The 18984-nt window shown below is 38.1% G+C and overlaps 1 protein-coding gene across 15 annotated transcripts in view; it reads left to right on the top strand.

Annotated features, from left to right (window-relative positions):
- ABLIM1 (actin binding LIM protein 1) overlaps positions 1–18984 on the top strand; it is a 147104-nt gene that overhangs the window by 101300 nt on the left and 26820 nt on the right. For 14 of the 15 annotated variants that reach the window (XM_030453083.1, XM_030453082.1, XM_030453081.1 and 11 more), the window contains 4 exons: positions 4275–4352; positions 6832–6987; positions 11590–11625; positions 12863–12992. In XM_030453083.1, coding sequence (XP_030308943.1) covers positions 4275–4352; positions 6832–6987; positions 11590–11625; positions 12863–12992 — 400 coding nt within the window. Of the gene's footprint in view, positions 1–91; positions 140–4274; positions 4353–6831; positions 6988–11589; positions 11626–12862; positions 12993–18984 lie in introns of all 15 variants that reach the window. The other variant, XM_030453075.1, reaches the window with a different exon arrangement.

The following is an 18984-nucleotide window of genomic DNA, read 5'->3' as shown; positions in this document are numbered from 1 at the left end:
GCTTCACTTCAAGTAGCTTCTGAGGTTTAGAGAATTTTCTGAATCTGAAATGTTAAATGTTATTAAGTGAAAACATATTCATTCTCTGCAGCTGTTATCACCACCTTGCATAATGAACTCTATCAAAAAGCTAAGGCAGGTACTGTAAGCAATGCTGCTGATGCCTCTGTTAAACAATAGTGCATCCATTTGGGCAGATGTTCTTGGGATCAGTTTTGATCTGGTTGCCTGCATTTGTAGGTTTTTTAGAGCATGATTCTGAACATCTGTACTAGAGAAAGCCAGAGCCACTGCACTGTAGCAGCATCTGGATGATGTGAGTGGCTCTAGCATGGATTTCTTTTTTTTTTTAAGACATTATTTATTTAGGTGACGTCCATGCATGATGATGTGACAGAGTGAGGCAAATGCAGATGAATATCTTAAACCTTATAAAAAAGTATTAAAATAAATGAAGCAGTCCGGGGCATATGCATGGATAATATGATAACTGAGCATTGAAATTCACAGTGAACCTAATAGGATGAGCATGACAGTTGGTGTTACCTCCTCAAATCTGCAAATGAAGTTTATAAAGAATTTTCATTGAAGACAAATGCATGGAATGAACAAAACCAAAAAGAAAAAAAAAAGAATTATGTGGTAAAGTGGGGGAAATACTGGGAAGTCTTGCAGATGCTTTTAGATGCTTTATGATCTGGTTCTTTCCTTTGGCTCCATTAATGGCATGCATGAATTTCTATTGACTGAATTTCTATTGATTTTTTTTTTTCATATACTTCATAGACTTCCTGTTTCTGGTACAGATACCCATATTGATATATTTACTAGTGTTATATCCATTTGGATGTAAAAGGAAAGAAAAAAAGATACGACTTCTACTGTCAGAAAACACGGAGAAAGGCAGCACAAGAAAAGAAAAAAAAATTAGTTCTATATAGAAATCTGCTTTTAATTTCTCTGCTCAAAGGTGGCTTTATATGACTCAAGCACAAGCCTATAAAGCCTGTTACAGATCTATTTGTAAAGTAGCTAGGAAGCTTAACTTGTTTTGTTGCTGGGAGTGTAGAACAAGTTAAGACTATTGTGATTGAAGAAAAACACCTCTAAATTCTATGATTCTATGATATTAATGTATTCATATTAAAGGATGTTTTCTCTAGTTTCTATACCTGTTCCCTTCTAATAGTGTGCAAGTGTTGCTCACATGGTATCTCCATTGAAGGTTAAAGGTTAAATCAGGGATAGCTGTTTTTTCTGTTTCACCTGTGCTCTGATCAGCTCTCCTCCAGGGTGGAATTTACACCCTGTTGCAGTTAAAACAGTAGAGAACTTGACCTCCATCCAGTGTGTCTCTTGCCACCTGTTAAGATCTAAAGTCCCACCAGTGGTGTGCAGGGTCAGGGTTTCTCAAGCAGTGTAATATAGGATGTAATTAAAATCTAGGATGGGGTATGGCTTTCAGTTAGGACCTATTATAGGTCTCTTAGGAGAACTGAAAGTATGCCGGAGGAACAGCTTATATCAAGGAGTCTTTAGTGTATGTTTGTTCAGGCAAGCTGCACAAATGTTTTTAAGCTCAATGCAATTGTCTTTAGGGGCAAGTGTAAATCTGTGGAGGATTCCAGACCATATGGGAAGTCACAGAGTAGGAAATAGTTATCCATCTCTGAGGGAAATAGCCTGTGTAATTCAAAATAAGAAATAGGACAAAGTGAAACAGGAAGGTTGAGGGCAGATGTAGAAAATCGGTATTTCATACACCACCTTTAAGAGTGGGTCATAAACTTAAGCAAAGTAAAAGACTGAGAGTGAATAGAGGAGCAACAGAGTTCCAGGTCTGCTTGGATGAAGGTCTTCAGGAGAGGAACACTGTGTTCCCAGGCACTGACTGGCTTGCAGGCTGAAGGTAAAATTGATTTATGCAGAAGAAATTGCAGAAAACAAAAGGCAGCTTTTAAGGGGTGTCATATCTGGCTCTTGGCAGTGTTAATGAGGAATTTGGAGCAGATGCAGTGTGAGGATATGAAGAACAGGTGCTACAACTTCCCAGTCCATCTGACAGCTGCTCCTGTTCTCTGGGATTAAGAGCACCTAAGAAAGTTGTCAGTAGGATTTGGCTGAAGCTATTTTCTCAGGGTGTCTTAACTTTAAAAAATTCACTGAACTGATAAACACAAGTGGATTTTCCTTTGCTGAAAATGTTTTTTAGCAGTAACACAAAGAGATAAGTCTAAGGAGTTGGACCAAGGGCTGAGAATTTCTTGTTTTCTGGAATGGTTCTAAAGGAGAGAAGGGCAACCCAGAGGGCAATGCTGGGTGGGAAGAAGTCATAGCTGCCTCTAAGGCTTGTTTTCCTACAAAAAGGAGAAATGAACAAAGGAAACTTTTAATGTCTGCCAAAAGCAAAAGGTATCAGAGACACCCCTAACAGTACCTCCAGTGCTTCATACCATTCCCTGTGCTGTAATGAAAACAATTGTTTACCATGGCAACTACAGAAACATATTACATGTGTCTCTACTCAGACAGTGGTGTGAAATGTAAGAATGGAAGGGGAATTAAGTGTTTCTCAACAACAGCCAAATTTTCCAGCTTAATTCTTGTAATGTTTCCATAAAACAAGTGGCTGTTGTTTGGTGGTTTGGTTTTTTTTTTTCCTTTGATTGCATCATGGGAGGAGCTTTTAAGGGCAGCTGAGAAATTTCTGTTCCCTCTAGGTTGTAAGAACTACAGAAAGAAAAGAAACAAAAAGGTCTAGCTAAGAAAGTATTCTCAGACATGCTTTGGGGAGGATTTGTGATTGTGTTAGTCCATAGCTCCATCTGCTCTCTATTTGATATGAATCTTCCTGTTTTTTGGTGGAACGTGTTCAAAGCCTTTTATTTCTCCCTGAATGTGGGGATTTAATTTCTGCAAATGAAGTCAGAGAAATCCTGCTGTGTGATCCACAGATAGTTTTCAACATTTTTTTTACTGGTGGTTCCAATAGCTTTCATGGCTATGAGATAAAAGGTAGAAAGAGTCTGAGCTCTGTTGAAGAATCCTTTCAGGAAATATATGGTGAGAGATAAGAGAAGTCCAGCCTTCTATTCACTCCAGATATTTCCTAAGAATAATCCACGGTCCAGGTTGTCAACCATTGTTTCTCTTCAGTGTGTGCCTAAAGGTCCCTTGGTTCAGTGTGACAAGGTGATGAGGTAGGGGCTGTTTATCCAGATTTTTTTTTCCAATATCCTTGCATTACCCAACTGCATTGGTGGCACTCCAGTTATTTGCTGATGAAGGAGTTTATGATGGGGTTTGGTTCTTTGAAGTCAATTAGCAAGCAAAAGCTGTTCATGGTTTCTCAGTTGCAAGTTGGATACCATTGACTACATTTATGTGTTAGCTGCATGCCAAAGTTTGGAGTAATTGCCACAACAGCCTGGGTGACTTTTAATCAAATGCATGTTTTTCAAATTCATCAAGTTTTCAGGATCCCCACGTATCTGTAATAGGTTGTTTATAACTCCTCTCACAAAACTTCCCACAGGGAATCAACATCAGTTTAGTCCTGATGAAGCTTTAGAGAATCCACTGAATGCTTAACAGCACTTGCTTTGTAGGGGTGTGACTGTTCTCAGGAATTTCAGTTGGCAGGACATGTTCTTTAAACATCAGGACTTCTGCAGTATAAGGAGTATCATGAAATTTCAACCAACATGTTAATTTTTGTCTTGCACTTCGATTGTGCTGCAGATGTAGGGAACAGCTCCAAGCCAAGGATTTCTGGCCCTTCTACTTAGAAGGACAGAATTCAGTTCTGTATTCATGATGCAAACCCAGTGATGGAAGATGTGGAAACTGATAACTTATGAGCGATGCTTCTCTCAACCGTTCTGTTGCTGAACTGCTGATAACTCAAGCTGTTTGTGAACTAATGTTTTGATAAAATGACCAGCAGGACTACTCTGCATTGCACTTTGTATGGCTCCATGCAGTGTCTCTGGCAGGTGTTGCTTGGTTTTGTTTGTTATCACTGTCAGTTTTCTACATAGTATAATTTAGAAAACCTCCCTCCCTTCTTCACAGCACTCCCTTCCCTTAGCAAGAAAAATAAGCCCACCTGCATCACAAGATTGTGAAATTTGCCAGAATGCTTGCATTTGTGTTGATATTTTTTTTTCTAAATTCAATTAATGTCAAGATGTATGCAAATTTCTTAATTTAAAATCAAAAGTACCAATGTCAATGGCTTCATATTGCTCTGAAAATTACTATTTGTTTTTCAGCCTACGAGAACATCATCAGAAAGCATTTATTCCAGACCAGGTTCCAGTATACCTGGGTCTCCAGGCCACACTATCTATGTAAGTATTCCTTCTGGTAAATAAGCTGCCAAACCCTTCCTTGCACATAAAATAATTCACATTTATACTGATAATGCCTTTAGTGGATAAATTGTTGACATAGTTGCCATGACAGATACAACTTTTTTAACTACAGATTTTGAGAGCAGGGTAGGCCTTTTAAAGATCACATTTCCCTTAGAAAGATACATTAAATCTCTTTAAGTCACTTGAGGATGTGAAGAGGGACAAGGGCAGACAGGTCATTTCAGGGGTTATGTGAGGAGATCTCTTCACATTGATATGTAGTTCTTGAGAGATCTTTTATCTGTGTTTTTGGGACATGGGGAGGAGGGTCAGCCTGGCTGATGCTACACTTTCTGTTTCAGAAGTCAGATATTTTGGTTGTAGAAGGAAAAAGGTGGGTTTTATTTATGAATAAAAGCGATATTAAGCATCCTTCTGTTACTAAACAGTGCAGAAAATGCAAAGTTAGTGATGGACTATTTTGTTTGTGACTGCCTGAGATTTAGAGTTTAATACAACTCCACCAGTAATCAAGCCTCGTCTTTCATTATTTTAGAGGATCTCTTTCACTTATTGTCCTCATTATTAGTCTCTTTTGAGTCTGTAAGATATGAGAAATAAGAAGTTATCTCCCATTAGCAGAAGGTTGGCCCAAAATTTTCAAAGGAATGATGCTTTTTATTTTCCCTCACATAAAACATGCTCTCAGATAGACTGCAGAAAATCCAAGGCAGAAGTGGAAGGTAACTGCTTAGGGAAAAAATTATAGGAAGACAAACTAGTGAGAAGGAGTGCTTTATGAGGGGAGCAAAGGTGAAGGTATGCTGGGAAGAAAAGGCAGACTGCAGGGCAAAATCTTTTCCTTTACCTATGTATTATGCTGAATCCTTGGTTTTATTGATAATGTCAAGATTATATATGTGCAAGCATAGTGTAAGACATATTTATCAGTTACATGTATAATCAGAAAAATTACCAAAATTTCAAGTCCTAGGTTTAATTCTAGTTCTTCATTGCATCTCACCTACAATAACAAAGATTAGCTGCTCTTATTTTGGTAACTATGATCTTTAACATGACATGTCCTGCCATACTGGTCATATCAGCTTCATAATCTTACCAAACTTTACTGTATAACATCACAGACTTTAAGGCAATGTGGTGGCCTAGACCAAAGGCCTACAAAAACAGCTGTGTAATTTATGTTGGATTAAGAATATCCTGACATATTTGCAGCTCATTAACACACTGTGGTAAAAATATTACAAAAATAACATACATTGATGCACCTACTTACTTTAAGGGTTAAATTGTATTAAGGTATTTTGTTATATCTGGTGAGTCAAAACTAAACAGATTTGAGGATGTTTTAAGAAAGTGAACTGTTTGAAACCTGTCTCTATCAAAAGTGGTTTGCATTGTTTCTAATTTTTGACATTGCTTAAGAACCACCAAGACCACTGGTTGTTAGGAGAGCTTGGGAAGTCACATGCACTTCTATCTGAAAATGCTAGGTGCTAGTACTCCAGGAGAATGGAACTGGATGTGAGTAGAAATACAGATCAGCCTTGTGCAGCCTACTATGAATAAATAAAATATCTAGTAGAAGAGTTGAAAACTAATTTCAATGTTCTCTTTTAGTTTTAATCATCAAATGTGTTTCTGTAAGGTAGGTAAGAATGTATGATGACTTTTTAAAATGAGTCTTAAGTAAGGAAAGGTATTTGCTACCTAATCTATATGTAAGGCCGTTTTTCTGTCTCTTTCTGATAGGTTCATCTGCCTTAGGAACTGATTTTTCTACTTCCATTTTTAAAGTGATTTAGAGTTCCCTGCAGCCTTAGTGGAAAAAAGTCAATTTTAGTGTTGTTTAGTAGCTGCATACTACATACGCCTTGGTCAGAAGCTTGGGTATAGATTGACTGATGTGTGCAATATAATAATTTCAGTTGGGAGTTTCAGTACCCAGTCCTGACAAGTGATCCTGCTTGCCTTTTTATTTCCCAGTAATAGGTTGTATTTCCTCTTGTGTGCACAGTTATAAATTGCCTTTCTGTCTGTGGTCTTCTGCATGGAATCTTCTTGTTATCTCTGTAATCTGCAAACTCTGTTGATGTTATCACATATTTTACATGTGAGAAAACAAGAGCAGAAAGGTGAAAATACTTGCCTGAGGCCACAAAATGAGTCATTTGCAGAGCTGAGGTTTCCAGCTTGGTAGAGCTAAGAAACTTTTGTATCCTCCATATATACTGTGTTCTTTCTTCCACAAACTGAGAAAACACTGTGTGCTTGTGCAGAGGAGGCCTGCTGGAGAAGAACAAGAAGCAATCCACATGTAGAGTGCCAAATTTTCCATAGCAACAGCGTGACACCAAATACATTAAAAAAAAATAAAAATCATAAATTGTGTAAAACAGAGATTACCAGTGCATTTGTGTAAGTTAATTTATCTTCTGTCTTTGACCTTCAGGCAAAAGTAGACAATGAAATCCTTGATTACAAGGATTTAGCAGCCATTCCCAAAGTCAAGGCCATTTATGACATTGAACGTCCAGACCTAATAACTTATGAGCCATTCTACACTTCCGCCTACGAGGACAGACAGGAGAGACAGAGTCTTGGAGAGGTAATGAACTGACAAGCAACTCATTCTGCTGTGTTCTTTATCCAAAGCCTGCTTCGCTTCTGTCCTCTTTTAAAACACTTCCTCACTGACACTCCTTAGTATTTGCTGCTGCTGCTGCTTTTTGTCTGTTTGATCCGGGTTTAAGGGGAGAAGTCGTGATGGGGCTTGGTGTGCAAAGCTGCACCATGAAACCACACAATCAAACACCTGCACCCACCCCAGCCACTGGCAGAGGAATGACAGGGGGAGAGGTTTGCAGCCTGCTGCATGTGTGTTCTCATCACTCGCATGGGGCTCCTAATCTTGGGGCACAGCAAAGTACAGAATCTGGGCCAAAAGCCAACCCAGTGTTGTGCTGTAGAGCACCAATATTCACCCTGTGTTATGGGGAATGCCATGATGATCTGGGGCAGTAAAAGGATTAATAACAGCATGATGCTTTCTTACACATATTGAAGGGAAATATATTTCCAGAGCACTTGGCCAGATGTACTGGGTAAAGTCTGAACTAGGTCAGAATGAAGTGCTCTTCCATCTTGGAAAGCAGGTTAGTGATGTTACTGAAATAACTGCCTCACATTTTAAACTGCTGACATTTAATAAGGATTCTTGTGTCCTGAAATGATAGGAGAGAAAGGAAAAAAAAAAAAAAATCTATCAATCTACTCTCTTAAATTTGTATTTAAAGATATCTTTCAGGTTGTAGGGTCCCCCAGTTTTCTCAGGTGAAGTTCCATAGCTGCAATTACTATTTACATGGTTCCAGTGCAGTTTATGAAGCATGTTTGGTCATGTAATACTGTCTGACTGTAAATCAAACTTTCTCAATGCCAGTTTGAATGGATATGGAAATGGATTCACCTCCTTGTAATCTCAGTGACTTTACTGACTGTAACTCAGTTGAGTCAGATGATGAGCTGAGCCAAAATGAAATATGATAAATCATTCAGATACCAGTGGTCTGTAGATGCCCAGATCAGTGTCATGATTGTCAGTCACTGATAATTTGCTTTCTTAGCAAAGTGCTATGCCCATTAGCATATCAGAGCTGCCTCAGTTTTCTCCTTTATTCTTTAAGGTTTTATAGGGCGATTCTTTTAAATTATACCATGAGTCGGAAATACAGCAGTCTGTTCAGCTCAGGAATAAAATAAGAGATTTACAGGTCAGAACATCACAGAATTTCCCTCCTCAAATCTATGTTGGTAGTGAACCCAGCTGATATCTGGTTCAACAACACCATGAAACACCTTGGTGACTTCTGACAAGTTCCAACAGGCCTGACCCTTTCCACAAAACTCCCTGTTAACACAAGTCTCTTGATAGTCACAGAGGAGGAACTAATCTCACCCAGAGAAGCTGAAATATTTGTTAATCCTTAAAAGGAAGCTCCTTACTCATGAAGCAGTAAAGCTGTTGGAAGCTGATAAAGCAGTCTGGTGGAAGCTTTCTGCCCTTATCCTTGTTCTGGAAATAAGCAAAAGCCTTTGGATTTTTGTTACCCTCTTTTTCACCAACATTAAAACAATTTCTAGTGGCCACAGAAATTTGTTCTGGAAACAAGAGTTCTCACCTTCTTTTCAGAGGATCTGGGTTTTCCACCCAACGCTACTGCTGACTCCTGTCACCTTGGGCAAGTTACCTCACCTCTTTGTACCTGTTTGTCCTCCCTTCCCTTGCCCTAATGAGAACACAAAGCCATCAGGGTGGAGGCATTTGATTTCTTCCTTTGTGTTTGTGTTGTGATAATCAAGTCACCCCAATCTTGATAAATAATGCATCAGTCACCATAATCTTTAAGCAAAGTAGGTGGCATGGCAGGGATTTGCAGTCCTCGAGTGTTTTTACCTGCATTGTTTTTGCAAAGTGTGTGTATGTGGTGGTGTTAAATAAAAGGGGAGCCTGAGCTGAAGCTTGTACCCTATAAACATCCTTCACTATGAGTTAAAAGAGCAAATCACCCAACCGAGGTAAGAAAGATTTCTGGGTGGATGGAGGAGTCGTGCAATAGCTATCAAAGATAATCCAGTAGTGAAAGCAAATCTTAATTGCAGGGAATGACCTACGAGAAGTCTATTATTTTAGCCACAGGCAGTGATCAAGGGCAGGATGAGGCTTTGGGATTGCTTTGGTCTCTCTCGTTGTCTCTGGGGGCCGCCCCGTGGCTGTGTCTCCCCTGGCGCCATCTGGTGGGACCGGGTTCCCGGCTTCCAATGGAAAAGAGGTGAAGGGATAAGAGATGAGAAGTGTAAGTAAGTTTACTGCTATCAAGGCAGATCCTTAAGAAAGTGGTAAGATTTCCAGAAACTTGCTGAGGGTTCTTCATGTCCTATAATTTCTGACCTCCCAGCAGCCCCCAAATTGGTGCTGAAATCCAAGTATTTTCTCAGCACTGGTTTTTGCTGCAAAAATATTGAGCAAAGCAACATTTTACATGCATGTCCCTTGTTTCTGGTATTCTGTCAGCTGAAAGCACTGAATGTAAGAGCTTTCAGTAAACAAGCTGTCATAAGCTGAGAAAAGTCTTTTTCTAATGTGATAGATACTTGAAAATGGAGCAAGTGTCTTACCTGGTAGTTAAATAAAAAGACAATTAAAATGAAGTTGGGTGAAATGCTGGAAGTTTTGTTATAAAATTACACCTGTAAAAGTTTTCAGAAATTACACAAAGCACAGAATTACCTGTATGACTTCAGATACTGGAGCAGCCCTCTAGATCTCAAAGTGATAGAGCATTGAACGTGCTGCAGTGAGTAGAAGTTTAGTATAAATTTGGTCAGAACTGGCTCTCTGCCCAGACTTTTTCTTTTCTGATTAGTGTAAAGACTTCTGCAATAGACTAGATTTTAAAAGAAGAACGAAGTAGTCCTTGGCAGACTCAAAGTTTAGGATATGGCAGTTCACCTGTGCATAAGAAATTTGGCTGCAGAATATGGTTCTATTTCCCAAAAATCAATGAGAGGAAATCAGTTAGTGATGGAATAATAATACATGGAATGTTGGTCATGGATTCAGCATATTAATTTCTGGGATACCTTCCCTATATTAGATTCCTGTGACTACGTCTTACAGTAGTCATAACCATAGCACCTAGGTAACCACACTGTAGTATGGAAATTTGTTTTTTTACAGCAACAAATAAATTACTAGTAGGTAAACATGGGAATGCACATCACAATGTGTGCTTTTCTTATTCATATTGAAAGTTTTAGATTAGCTCTCAGTTCTTGTGGAGAATGATGTTAGAAACCACTGTGTACAATATGTTTTATGTGGAGCAAAATTTTTATAGTTGTTGCTGTTAGACCTGTAATGAAATGGTGGTTTGCTATATAGAAATTATGCAGGATTAGGAAAACAAAAATATAAAAGACATTTAAGAGTTTGAAGGAAAGTAATGAAAGCGGTCTTTAAAAAACTTAATGGAAACTTGATGAAAAGGAGATGTTCAGTACTCAAAAAATATCACTCCTTTGTTTGGATACTTTGCATTCACAGTACCACCAGCTCCATAAGAGTTAATGATCTCTCCATGCAAAATGAATGGCTGGATATTTATTACCTGAAATTCTGCATCTTTTACACTGCTGCTGCTGTATGTTATTGTAAGAGCTAGACCACAATCAGCAGTTTTGCTTCTGAGACATTATCTTTATAGCTGTGTCATTCTGTAATAATTGTGGTCTTATTTAAAAACATAATCTCTTGCCCATTTTATTATGGCAATTAAATAATATTGAAGTTTAAGGCATAAAGAAAAATAATTAAAGCCTGATCTTCCGGCTTCAAATTGTCTTGTAATTAAAGGGCACATAAGTGGTAATTATACATAGACTTTATTTTTGTTTGTGCAATCACCATATGTATGATCTTATGCTTCATTTCTAAAGGTATTCCTTGCCTCTGTTTCCCTGTTTCTGGAATAGAAACTTTTTATAATATTGCGCATATTTCTGCCCAGTGGCCTTTGTGGAGTTCTTTCAATATATATGCTTGTGATTCCTGTCTGCTCTCTTTATGTAACCATGGAAGAACACAGAGATTTAAAGGAGATCACATCAAAGCAATGTTGATGACAACTGTGCACTCCTTTGCATGGTGTGAAATGGTAGGCCTTGGGGAAAAGCACATTTTTTGCCAGAGTATGTGTTGAAGGGAAAACATGCTTCATCCTGGAAGTTATTCTGTATTTCTGATGCCATGCAAAGCTCTGAGTTAAGATTATTTACTTTTGATTTCCACTTGAAAGAATTTTTTGTAACAGGCATGGTTATTAAATTAATAACCTTTTCTAATTTTGATAATGTTTTAATTACCACAGTGATTAGATGGCTGAGAGATGATGTTGCATGATATTTCACTGAATTAATCACGCTTATAAAGAGTCTCCCAGAAACTTTAATTGCTTCAATGATTTATGGACCAGTTCCTAGCAATGTGGAAAAAGCAAGTTCCAGTGCTGCAGTGGCCTCAGTAATTTCTATATTGCCATTTTACATTGCTGTGCATATATCTATGTATCTGCAGCAATGTTTAGATTGGCATTTTCTGGCCTGGCACACACTATGATGTTTCAGTAACCTTATTTTTATGTCTTTGCAGTCTCCAAGGACATTATCACCTACCCCTTCTGCAGAAGTAAGTTTAGTGGAACCTTTAGAGGCAGTGTATTTTACTGTGAATAGAACTACTTCATCAAATGCAGGTGTTGATTTTGCTGTCAGTCTGATCTCTGTTCACCACAGACTTTTTCTGAATATTGAATTTTAACAGAAGTTAACTCTAAAAGGAAAACACCAAGTCTTTATTGACAGATTATACAAAAAATGAAGCTACCTCTTCTCCCTGTTGGCTATCTGTAAAACAGAGTCATTTCTCCAGCAGAGGTCACTTCTTGCACATCCTTCTTGCTGCACAGGGAGGTGCAGGTCTCAGGAGCTGGATAATTTACATGAGCTAAAATACTGCTTTAAGCATCTAAATAATAAGCTATGTCTGCTACTAAAACAATTGCAATTTTTTCTTGAAGAAAACATAAGTATGGTTTGGTTTTGGTTTTCCCTAGATGTTACTTTGAACATCACATGAAGCATTTGGGAAGTTATTTCTGAGGGGTTCAATGGATGCCACTGCAGAAGCGTTATCATTTGGGGGCTGGGAAGGGTTCCTTATTTGCAACACAGAAGTTGCACTGATTGCTACATGTTAAAAGAGTGTCTATAAAAATTCCTTTTAAATCTTCATGCATCAACATCAGTCCTCTCCCTTTTGGCCTGGTTTAGTTTGCTTTGTGGGGCTTTGAGGGTGTGGCTTTTTTTTTTTCAATTGGCTTTTTTCTTAACAGGAAATTAAATAAATTGAATTATTTACAAGAAAACATCATGTTTTCAGACACAAAGGGAATCTAGTTTTGATATTAAATACCTTTTGATGCAGCTAGTTGAGACACATGGTAAATTGAGCCACAGAGAGCTCTGTGCTGCTGTTGCTGAGCTCTTGCTGGTCTCCAAGATATCCAGCTGAAAGCAATCTCATGGATCTTGTGCAGGATGCTGCATCTGCTGAATGTACAGACATACTCTGAATGCAGCTTCTCTCACAGAAATGTGAGTAAATCTAGCATTATATTGAATTTAATAGAATTACAGATGGACTTAGAACCTTCCAAGACTGAACTCTGACCCAGGCTATAAAACTGGATTGGAGTCTTTGGAGCAGCTCATTAGAGAACAGTAATAATGAAGTAGGCTGAAAGCTTCAGGGATATTGTTATTTCAGTACCTTCTGCTAATGTCTTCAGATCCATCAAAGTAAAGTGCTGCTAAAAATGTGTGATGTGCATTTCCATTTATTAGTGGATGCTTCTGTTCTGCAGGGCTATCAAGATGTTCGGGATCGTATGATTCACAGGTCCACTAGTCAGGGCTCCATTAATTCTCCAGTGTACAGTCGGCACAGCTACACACCCACCATGTCACGTTCACCTCAGCATTTCCACAGACCTGGTAAGGGCAACTGCATTAGAAGTATGTGTAAAACTGTTGTTTCTTTATCATGTCACTCTGTGACACAGGGAGGAACTTGTTTCTCTTAGCAGTGAAAATTTAGGTTTGAAAAATCGTTGTATATTGTCCTCTTTTTCCTATCTGTTTTTTCATTCTTGATTTATGCAGTCTTTTGGTCAAGGCTGTTGAGCATTTCTTACATAAAAAATATGGATCTTCTGGTTTTATTTCTGATCTGTATGTTTATGAAAGTAAGAAGAACTTTGCAGCAGTGAATCATAGACCTGTAGAGTGGTTTGAGTTGGAATCACAAACTTCATTTTGGAACTGGGAAAAGATCTCATATTGGAAACAAAAGTTATGGCCTGACTATAAGGAAGTCAGTAATGTAGGATTTTTCCTTCCTAAAAAATATCATTTAAAGCTTGGTGCACCCATGGAATGTCAGATTCAGCAGCAAAACCTCCAGATATTCCAAAGTGCTTGTAATTTTTTTAAAATGTAGACCCATGGTTCACATAGTAGATTACTTAATTAAAGCCATAGGCAATTGCCTGGAAACCCTTGAAAACACAAACTCCATTTACTGGTTTAGCACTGAAATAAAAGTGCTATGTACAATATAGAAAATGTACAGGTAATTCAGGTTTCCAGTGCATTCAAAAGTACTGGTTATGTATATAAAAGCAAGACAGGAAAATGAAGTTCATCCACACCCAAACTGCATTAAAAAATGTCTCTCTAAATGCTGTTCATTGAAGACTGATTTTATTGTTTATGGTAATGAATTAAATCTGTGTGATCTGCTTTTAAATTAAATGACACAGTCATGCAGTTCCATCTTCCTTGGTGATAACAGCTGAACAGTCAGGATGCCAAAAGCCTATATACAAGGGGAACTGCATTTTTAAAATTAAAGAGTTATAATAGAGCCACCACTGTGGAACTTGAATGCTGCAGCCATCCTTGTGGGGGTGGGCTGAAAGCAGCTGATTGTGTCTGTCAGTGAATGCCTTATTTAAAGGACCTAAGGGAGGTGGGACAGAAGCAAATTGTGTCTGATACTTAGTGCTGACGACATGACTGTATTTTAAGATGATGGTACAACTGAAACCAAAAGAGACTTAAAGGCATGAAAAAGCTGCAAACTTCTATCTCGATTCTGACAATTCTGAGGTTCTTTTTTTCCATTGTATCAGTTATATGAGGGATATGAACAAATCCAGGCCCTATTCCAGACTTGACTCTGATTGTGTTTTACTGTCTGCATTCGGACAAGGACCTTGCCCAGCAGCAGTCTCTGTTTGTGTAACTCATGTGATGGGTGGATGGGCTCAAGCCAGAGTTTGGATCCAAACATAAAATCTTCAAAAGTTTGCAGCCGAGGGATTTTCTGAGAAAATATTTGTTCAAACTTATCTCTGTTCAGATGATCTCATCTTTGGCTCACCTGTTTGTTTCTCATATGACACAGAAGTAACTGTAGAATTGATTGTTTTGATCTTTGCTACCCTGCTTTGGGGTACTTGTTAATCCTACTTTATAATTTTCCTATGGTATTATTCATACTGAATAATAGCAATGTATATTTACCATTTTTCTCCTAATGGCACTTCTTATCATCATGTTATTTGCAAGAAGAATTTCTCTCTGACTAAGCCCAGTGGCCTGAGATAACTTCTCTTTGGCTCCCAGCTGGCCCTTGAGAGAGAAGTGAACCACTGCGTTGACGTTGCCAGCATAAGGGTCTTCAAAAATCTGAGTGCTACAAGTTTTGAAAAAGTTTGCAGCCTTTTCTTCCTGCAGTGCACTAGCTGGTGTTGGCAGCATTTTTGGAATGTCTTAAAACAATAGAAAACAGCTTGCATGCCCCTTGACTGACGTTTTTAGTCAGGCGCTTTTCAAAACAGCTGCTTTCTTAACTAATTGAGCCTCAATGTTTGCAATGTTTGCATGCTGGTAGCAGTCTACTTTTTGGTAGGGAGGCATAAATCAGAAGTTCCTGAAGCCAATAGATGTTATGCCAAATTAGCAACGTAGCTCAAATCTGAGCTTCTCTCCTAATACTTCCTGTAACTTTATCTAACATTTATGAACCCTCTGGTACATCTTTAACCTTTTTGTTTTTCTTTTCTCCTCCCTTCTTTTCAGAATCCTAGTTGTTCAATGCCTTTTTTTTTTTTTTTTTTTAGTGTTTGGGTTTTTTTTTTCCTTTACCTTTGAAGCCTCCTTCCCTTATTGCTTTATTGCTTTTCTTTGTTTTCACTTTGTTGTGCCCCTGATTCCTTGCTGCCCCAGAGCTGCTCTCTGCTGGTGTGCAGTGGTTCTCACACCCACACCCCAGCAGTCTCGGCTCCACTCACCATGACTCCCACCCCAACTCCCACTTCATCCCCCCTGTCAAAGGTAAGGAGCCAGAATTCCTCAGGGAGTACCCTCCAGGCTGGAGATTTATTAGCATTCTCTCAAAGCTAATAAGGTGTAATCTCCATAAGGCTGCCCTTGGCTGTAACGTGGAGCATGCCTCAAAATGTGCCATTACACTTGGAACTACATTAGTATAGACATAATGTCCTTTTCTCAGAGGAAATATGTTATTTCTAAGGGCCCTAGTTGAAGAGCCATCAAGCAATTACCCATTAGAAACATAACAGGAAATCATTATCATTCACTAATTAGAACCTCTGTGTGCCTCATTTAGCTTCTTTCTAAAGCACTACATAACAGCAGTTAGCATATAAAATTTAATTACCATTTCCAAATTCCTAAAACATGCATTTAAAAACTGACTACAAATATTGCCTGGATGACAGCAAGGTGACTGAAAATATGGAGAAGAAAAAAAAATTATATGAAGATTAAAGGCAACAAGAAATTTAGTTGTTAATCACATTGGCAACAATTAGTGCCCAAAAAAGCAAAATTAAAATCTCTAGACCTCTTCTCAGCTAGGGAGAATACTGAAGGCAATACAGTTGTAGGGATTTCCACTGCCTGATAATCTGGTGATTTCTCTTTTTTTTTTTTTTTTAGTCTGTAATTTTCCTTGGTTTAGAGGTTGGTTGTTTTAGAGGAAGGTTGTTCTTTCATTGTGTCCCATCAAAGAGTTCATTGAGCTCAATAAGCTTTTAGTTTTGTTTCCTGCTTTCTGTGAATGTGGTTTTACTGTCGTTTTCCTCTAGCTTCTGTTGGGGAAGAAAGTTGTAGTTTGGATCACCTACAAGAACTTAAAAAGAGGCAGCTGAATAAACTGAACATAGGCTCCATCCTGGCACCACTGGATAACACTAGATAATCATAATTTGAAGATAATAAAAAATACCTGCAAAGTAGCTGTTGCCATGAATTTTAAAGAAATGCTTATGGATCCCAATGTTAAATCTCCTCAGCCATTTGAATCACCATTACTAATTTTACTTTTGCCTCTTCTTAGATGATTAATATGCACTTTTAACCTTCCTATTACATCATTATAAAAATAAAAATCTCACCTCAAACTGAAAAGATTGGGACCCTTAAAAATATATACACTGCTCATTTCAGCATACAGTTAATTCATAATGCTTGAAATTTCAGCATAAATCCAAATTAATGGTCACACTCTTTCAAGTGTAATTTTCTGTTGATAAAATAGCTTCTTCAACAGATAAATCAGCAGAACTATTGGAACTCTGTGCCTGTTGTTTTTAGATACCAGAGAATTACCTAACACATAGATTAGGGATGGATCTCTGTTATGGGTATAAAAGGCCAAGTGGAATTACAAGCACCATAGACAAAGGGGTGGGTATGGTTCTTATCAGATATGTTACAGAACACATTGTTAGAATCCACAGTTTTCTGCAAATTCTGCATTAGGGTTCAGGCCTGGACAGGATTTATGTGATGGAACTCAGCAAAGCTCCTGAACGCTCAAGTTCCTATCACTGTGACAGTGTACACCATCCAAAGATGTGGTACATTTGAGAAGGGTTAACTTCTTACCAGGATACCACCTTGTGTAATTCACATGGCTGGATTGAAAGAGTAGTGTTTTAATAGTTGGTTGAGAAAAAGAAGCTTTTTCCTATAAGGTGACCTGAGGTTGGTACCAAGTTTAATGTGATGGGAATACCCTGTGGTTTTAATTTCTTTTTGCTTTTTCCAGTAGAGAAAGGTGACTCCTCAAACCCCCCCTCCCCCCCCTCCCCCCAAAAAAAAAAACCAAAAACAAACCCCACAACAAACCAAAAGCTTTAGTGGTTTTGTGTATGGAGGATGATTTCACTGTTCTAGTGGATATTAGGATGCATGGATAGGACAGTAGAAAGAGGTGCTGCAGCTGAAATATCTGAGTAGTAACCTTAGGTACTTGCATAAGATCTACAGCGAACTGAATTGGAAGGTCTACTGTCCCAACAAGATGAATGACATAAGAAAAACTGCAGAAGCTTCAGAGAAGGACAATCAAATAATTCCAAATCTCATAGTGAAAAAAAGATATGGCTGTTAATATATTAACATTGTCATATGGAAGGATTTGGTAGTGATTTGTCTGTCGATTGCCAGTGCAGTAATTGAAGGTTCTTCCATGTAGCAGGAGAGATACACTGGAATATAACACTTGGATCAACCAACTGCTCACAAAACAGGAGATGAGCAAGTGTTCATGAAGTTTCCTAAGTCAGAGCAAGCTCTGGCTTACCCTGTGAAAAGAATTTGAGGAAAAGTAATTCTTAATCAGACATACTCCAAAAATACACATTGTGCATATATGCATATAGGTACTAACAGTGCACCTGTATTTAAAGACAAGATGAGAGGGACCTGTAGTATTTTGTTAAATAAACCCTTCCACAGTTACATATAGATGTATTTTCATAGGAAGAAATAAAGTAAAGTAACTTGGCCAGTATATAATTCAGGGGGGATGTGAGGGTCTTTTTTTTTAACATTGGAGAAGTTGCTGAGGGAAGTCCACTTAGCCTGTATTGTGCACACTACTTCAGAGATAGTTTGTTATCATCTAATGAGGTTGATCCCACATTTCTTCATTTCTTCTCCTTGCATACAACATATGTCCCAGTAACCCTGTTTCAGATCTATGTAGCAGAAAAGAGAGATTAATATGACACTGGATACACCTAATGCACCTCCTTGATATTATTATCCATAGGGGTTTGTGTTGAGTATTCTTGGTGTCTGTTTTCAGAGTTTAAAAAACTTCATTATTTTACCCTTGAGAATAGCATTTTTAGGTCAACTAGGGATTTAGACCCTTGTGACTATATCCAAAATGAGATCTACAGTACTGTGGGAGTTGAGTGGATGTGGTAGATAAATTAGCAGTGATTCAAAGAAAAGACATCATGAGATCTCATTTGTACTTGGTAAGACTTTCTCAAAGCCACTTGTACTTGTAGCAGGTAGATGAACTTAGTGTAAGTTTGTAAGAAAGATTTTCTAAAGCTATAATTGTCTTGGCTTGGTTTTTAGGTAAAGGAGCATAATTTTCAAATAGCATGACAACAGAAGAGGCACTTGATACGTTACACCTGTGTTCTTTCAAGGCAGAAAAGAAGACCTTTAGCTCAGTTTCAGTGTGTTTTCACTCAGCATGATGCTTCAACAAGTGTAATGCTCATGCCTCTAAACATGGCCAAATGTCAAGAACTTTGAGGAGTGAGGGGACTAAATATTCCTCAGAAGGTCTTAGTGAGTTTGTTGAACGAGCTGGGAGAGAGTATAATATACATCAGCTTAGAGTTCATTTAAACTCATTTGGACTATCCATTGAATTTAGTCTTGTCTCAATAAAGTACTGTATTTGCTATGAAAGAATCAAAACAAGGCCGTGAATGAAAGAAACTCTGAACCTACTGAAATCAAGAGACAAAAACTCTCATTGAGAGCCAGGATTTCATCTCACATGCCTAGAATTTTTCAGAGGCATTCAAGAATATTGCAAAGCCCCCATAAGATGTCCATGTAAAAACAGTTCCAATGTGTTTCC

Source organism: Calypte anna, chromosome 6 (genome assembly GCF_003957555.1).
Source record: "Calypte anna isolate BGI_N300 chromosome 6, bCalAnn1_v1.p, whole genome shotgun sequence".
Taxonomy (NCBI): Eukaryota; Metazoa; Chordata; class Aves; order Apodiformes; family Trochilidae; genus Calypte; species Calypte anna.
The sequence above is the reverse complement of the archived record's forward strand: the minus strand, read 5'-3'. Positions and strand labels throughout refer to the sequence as shown.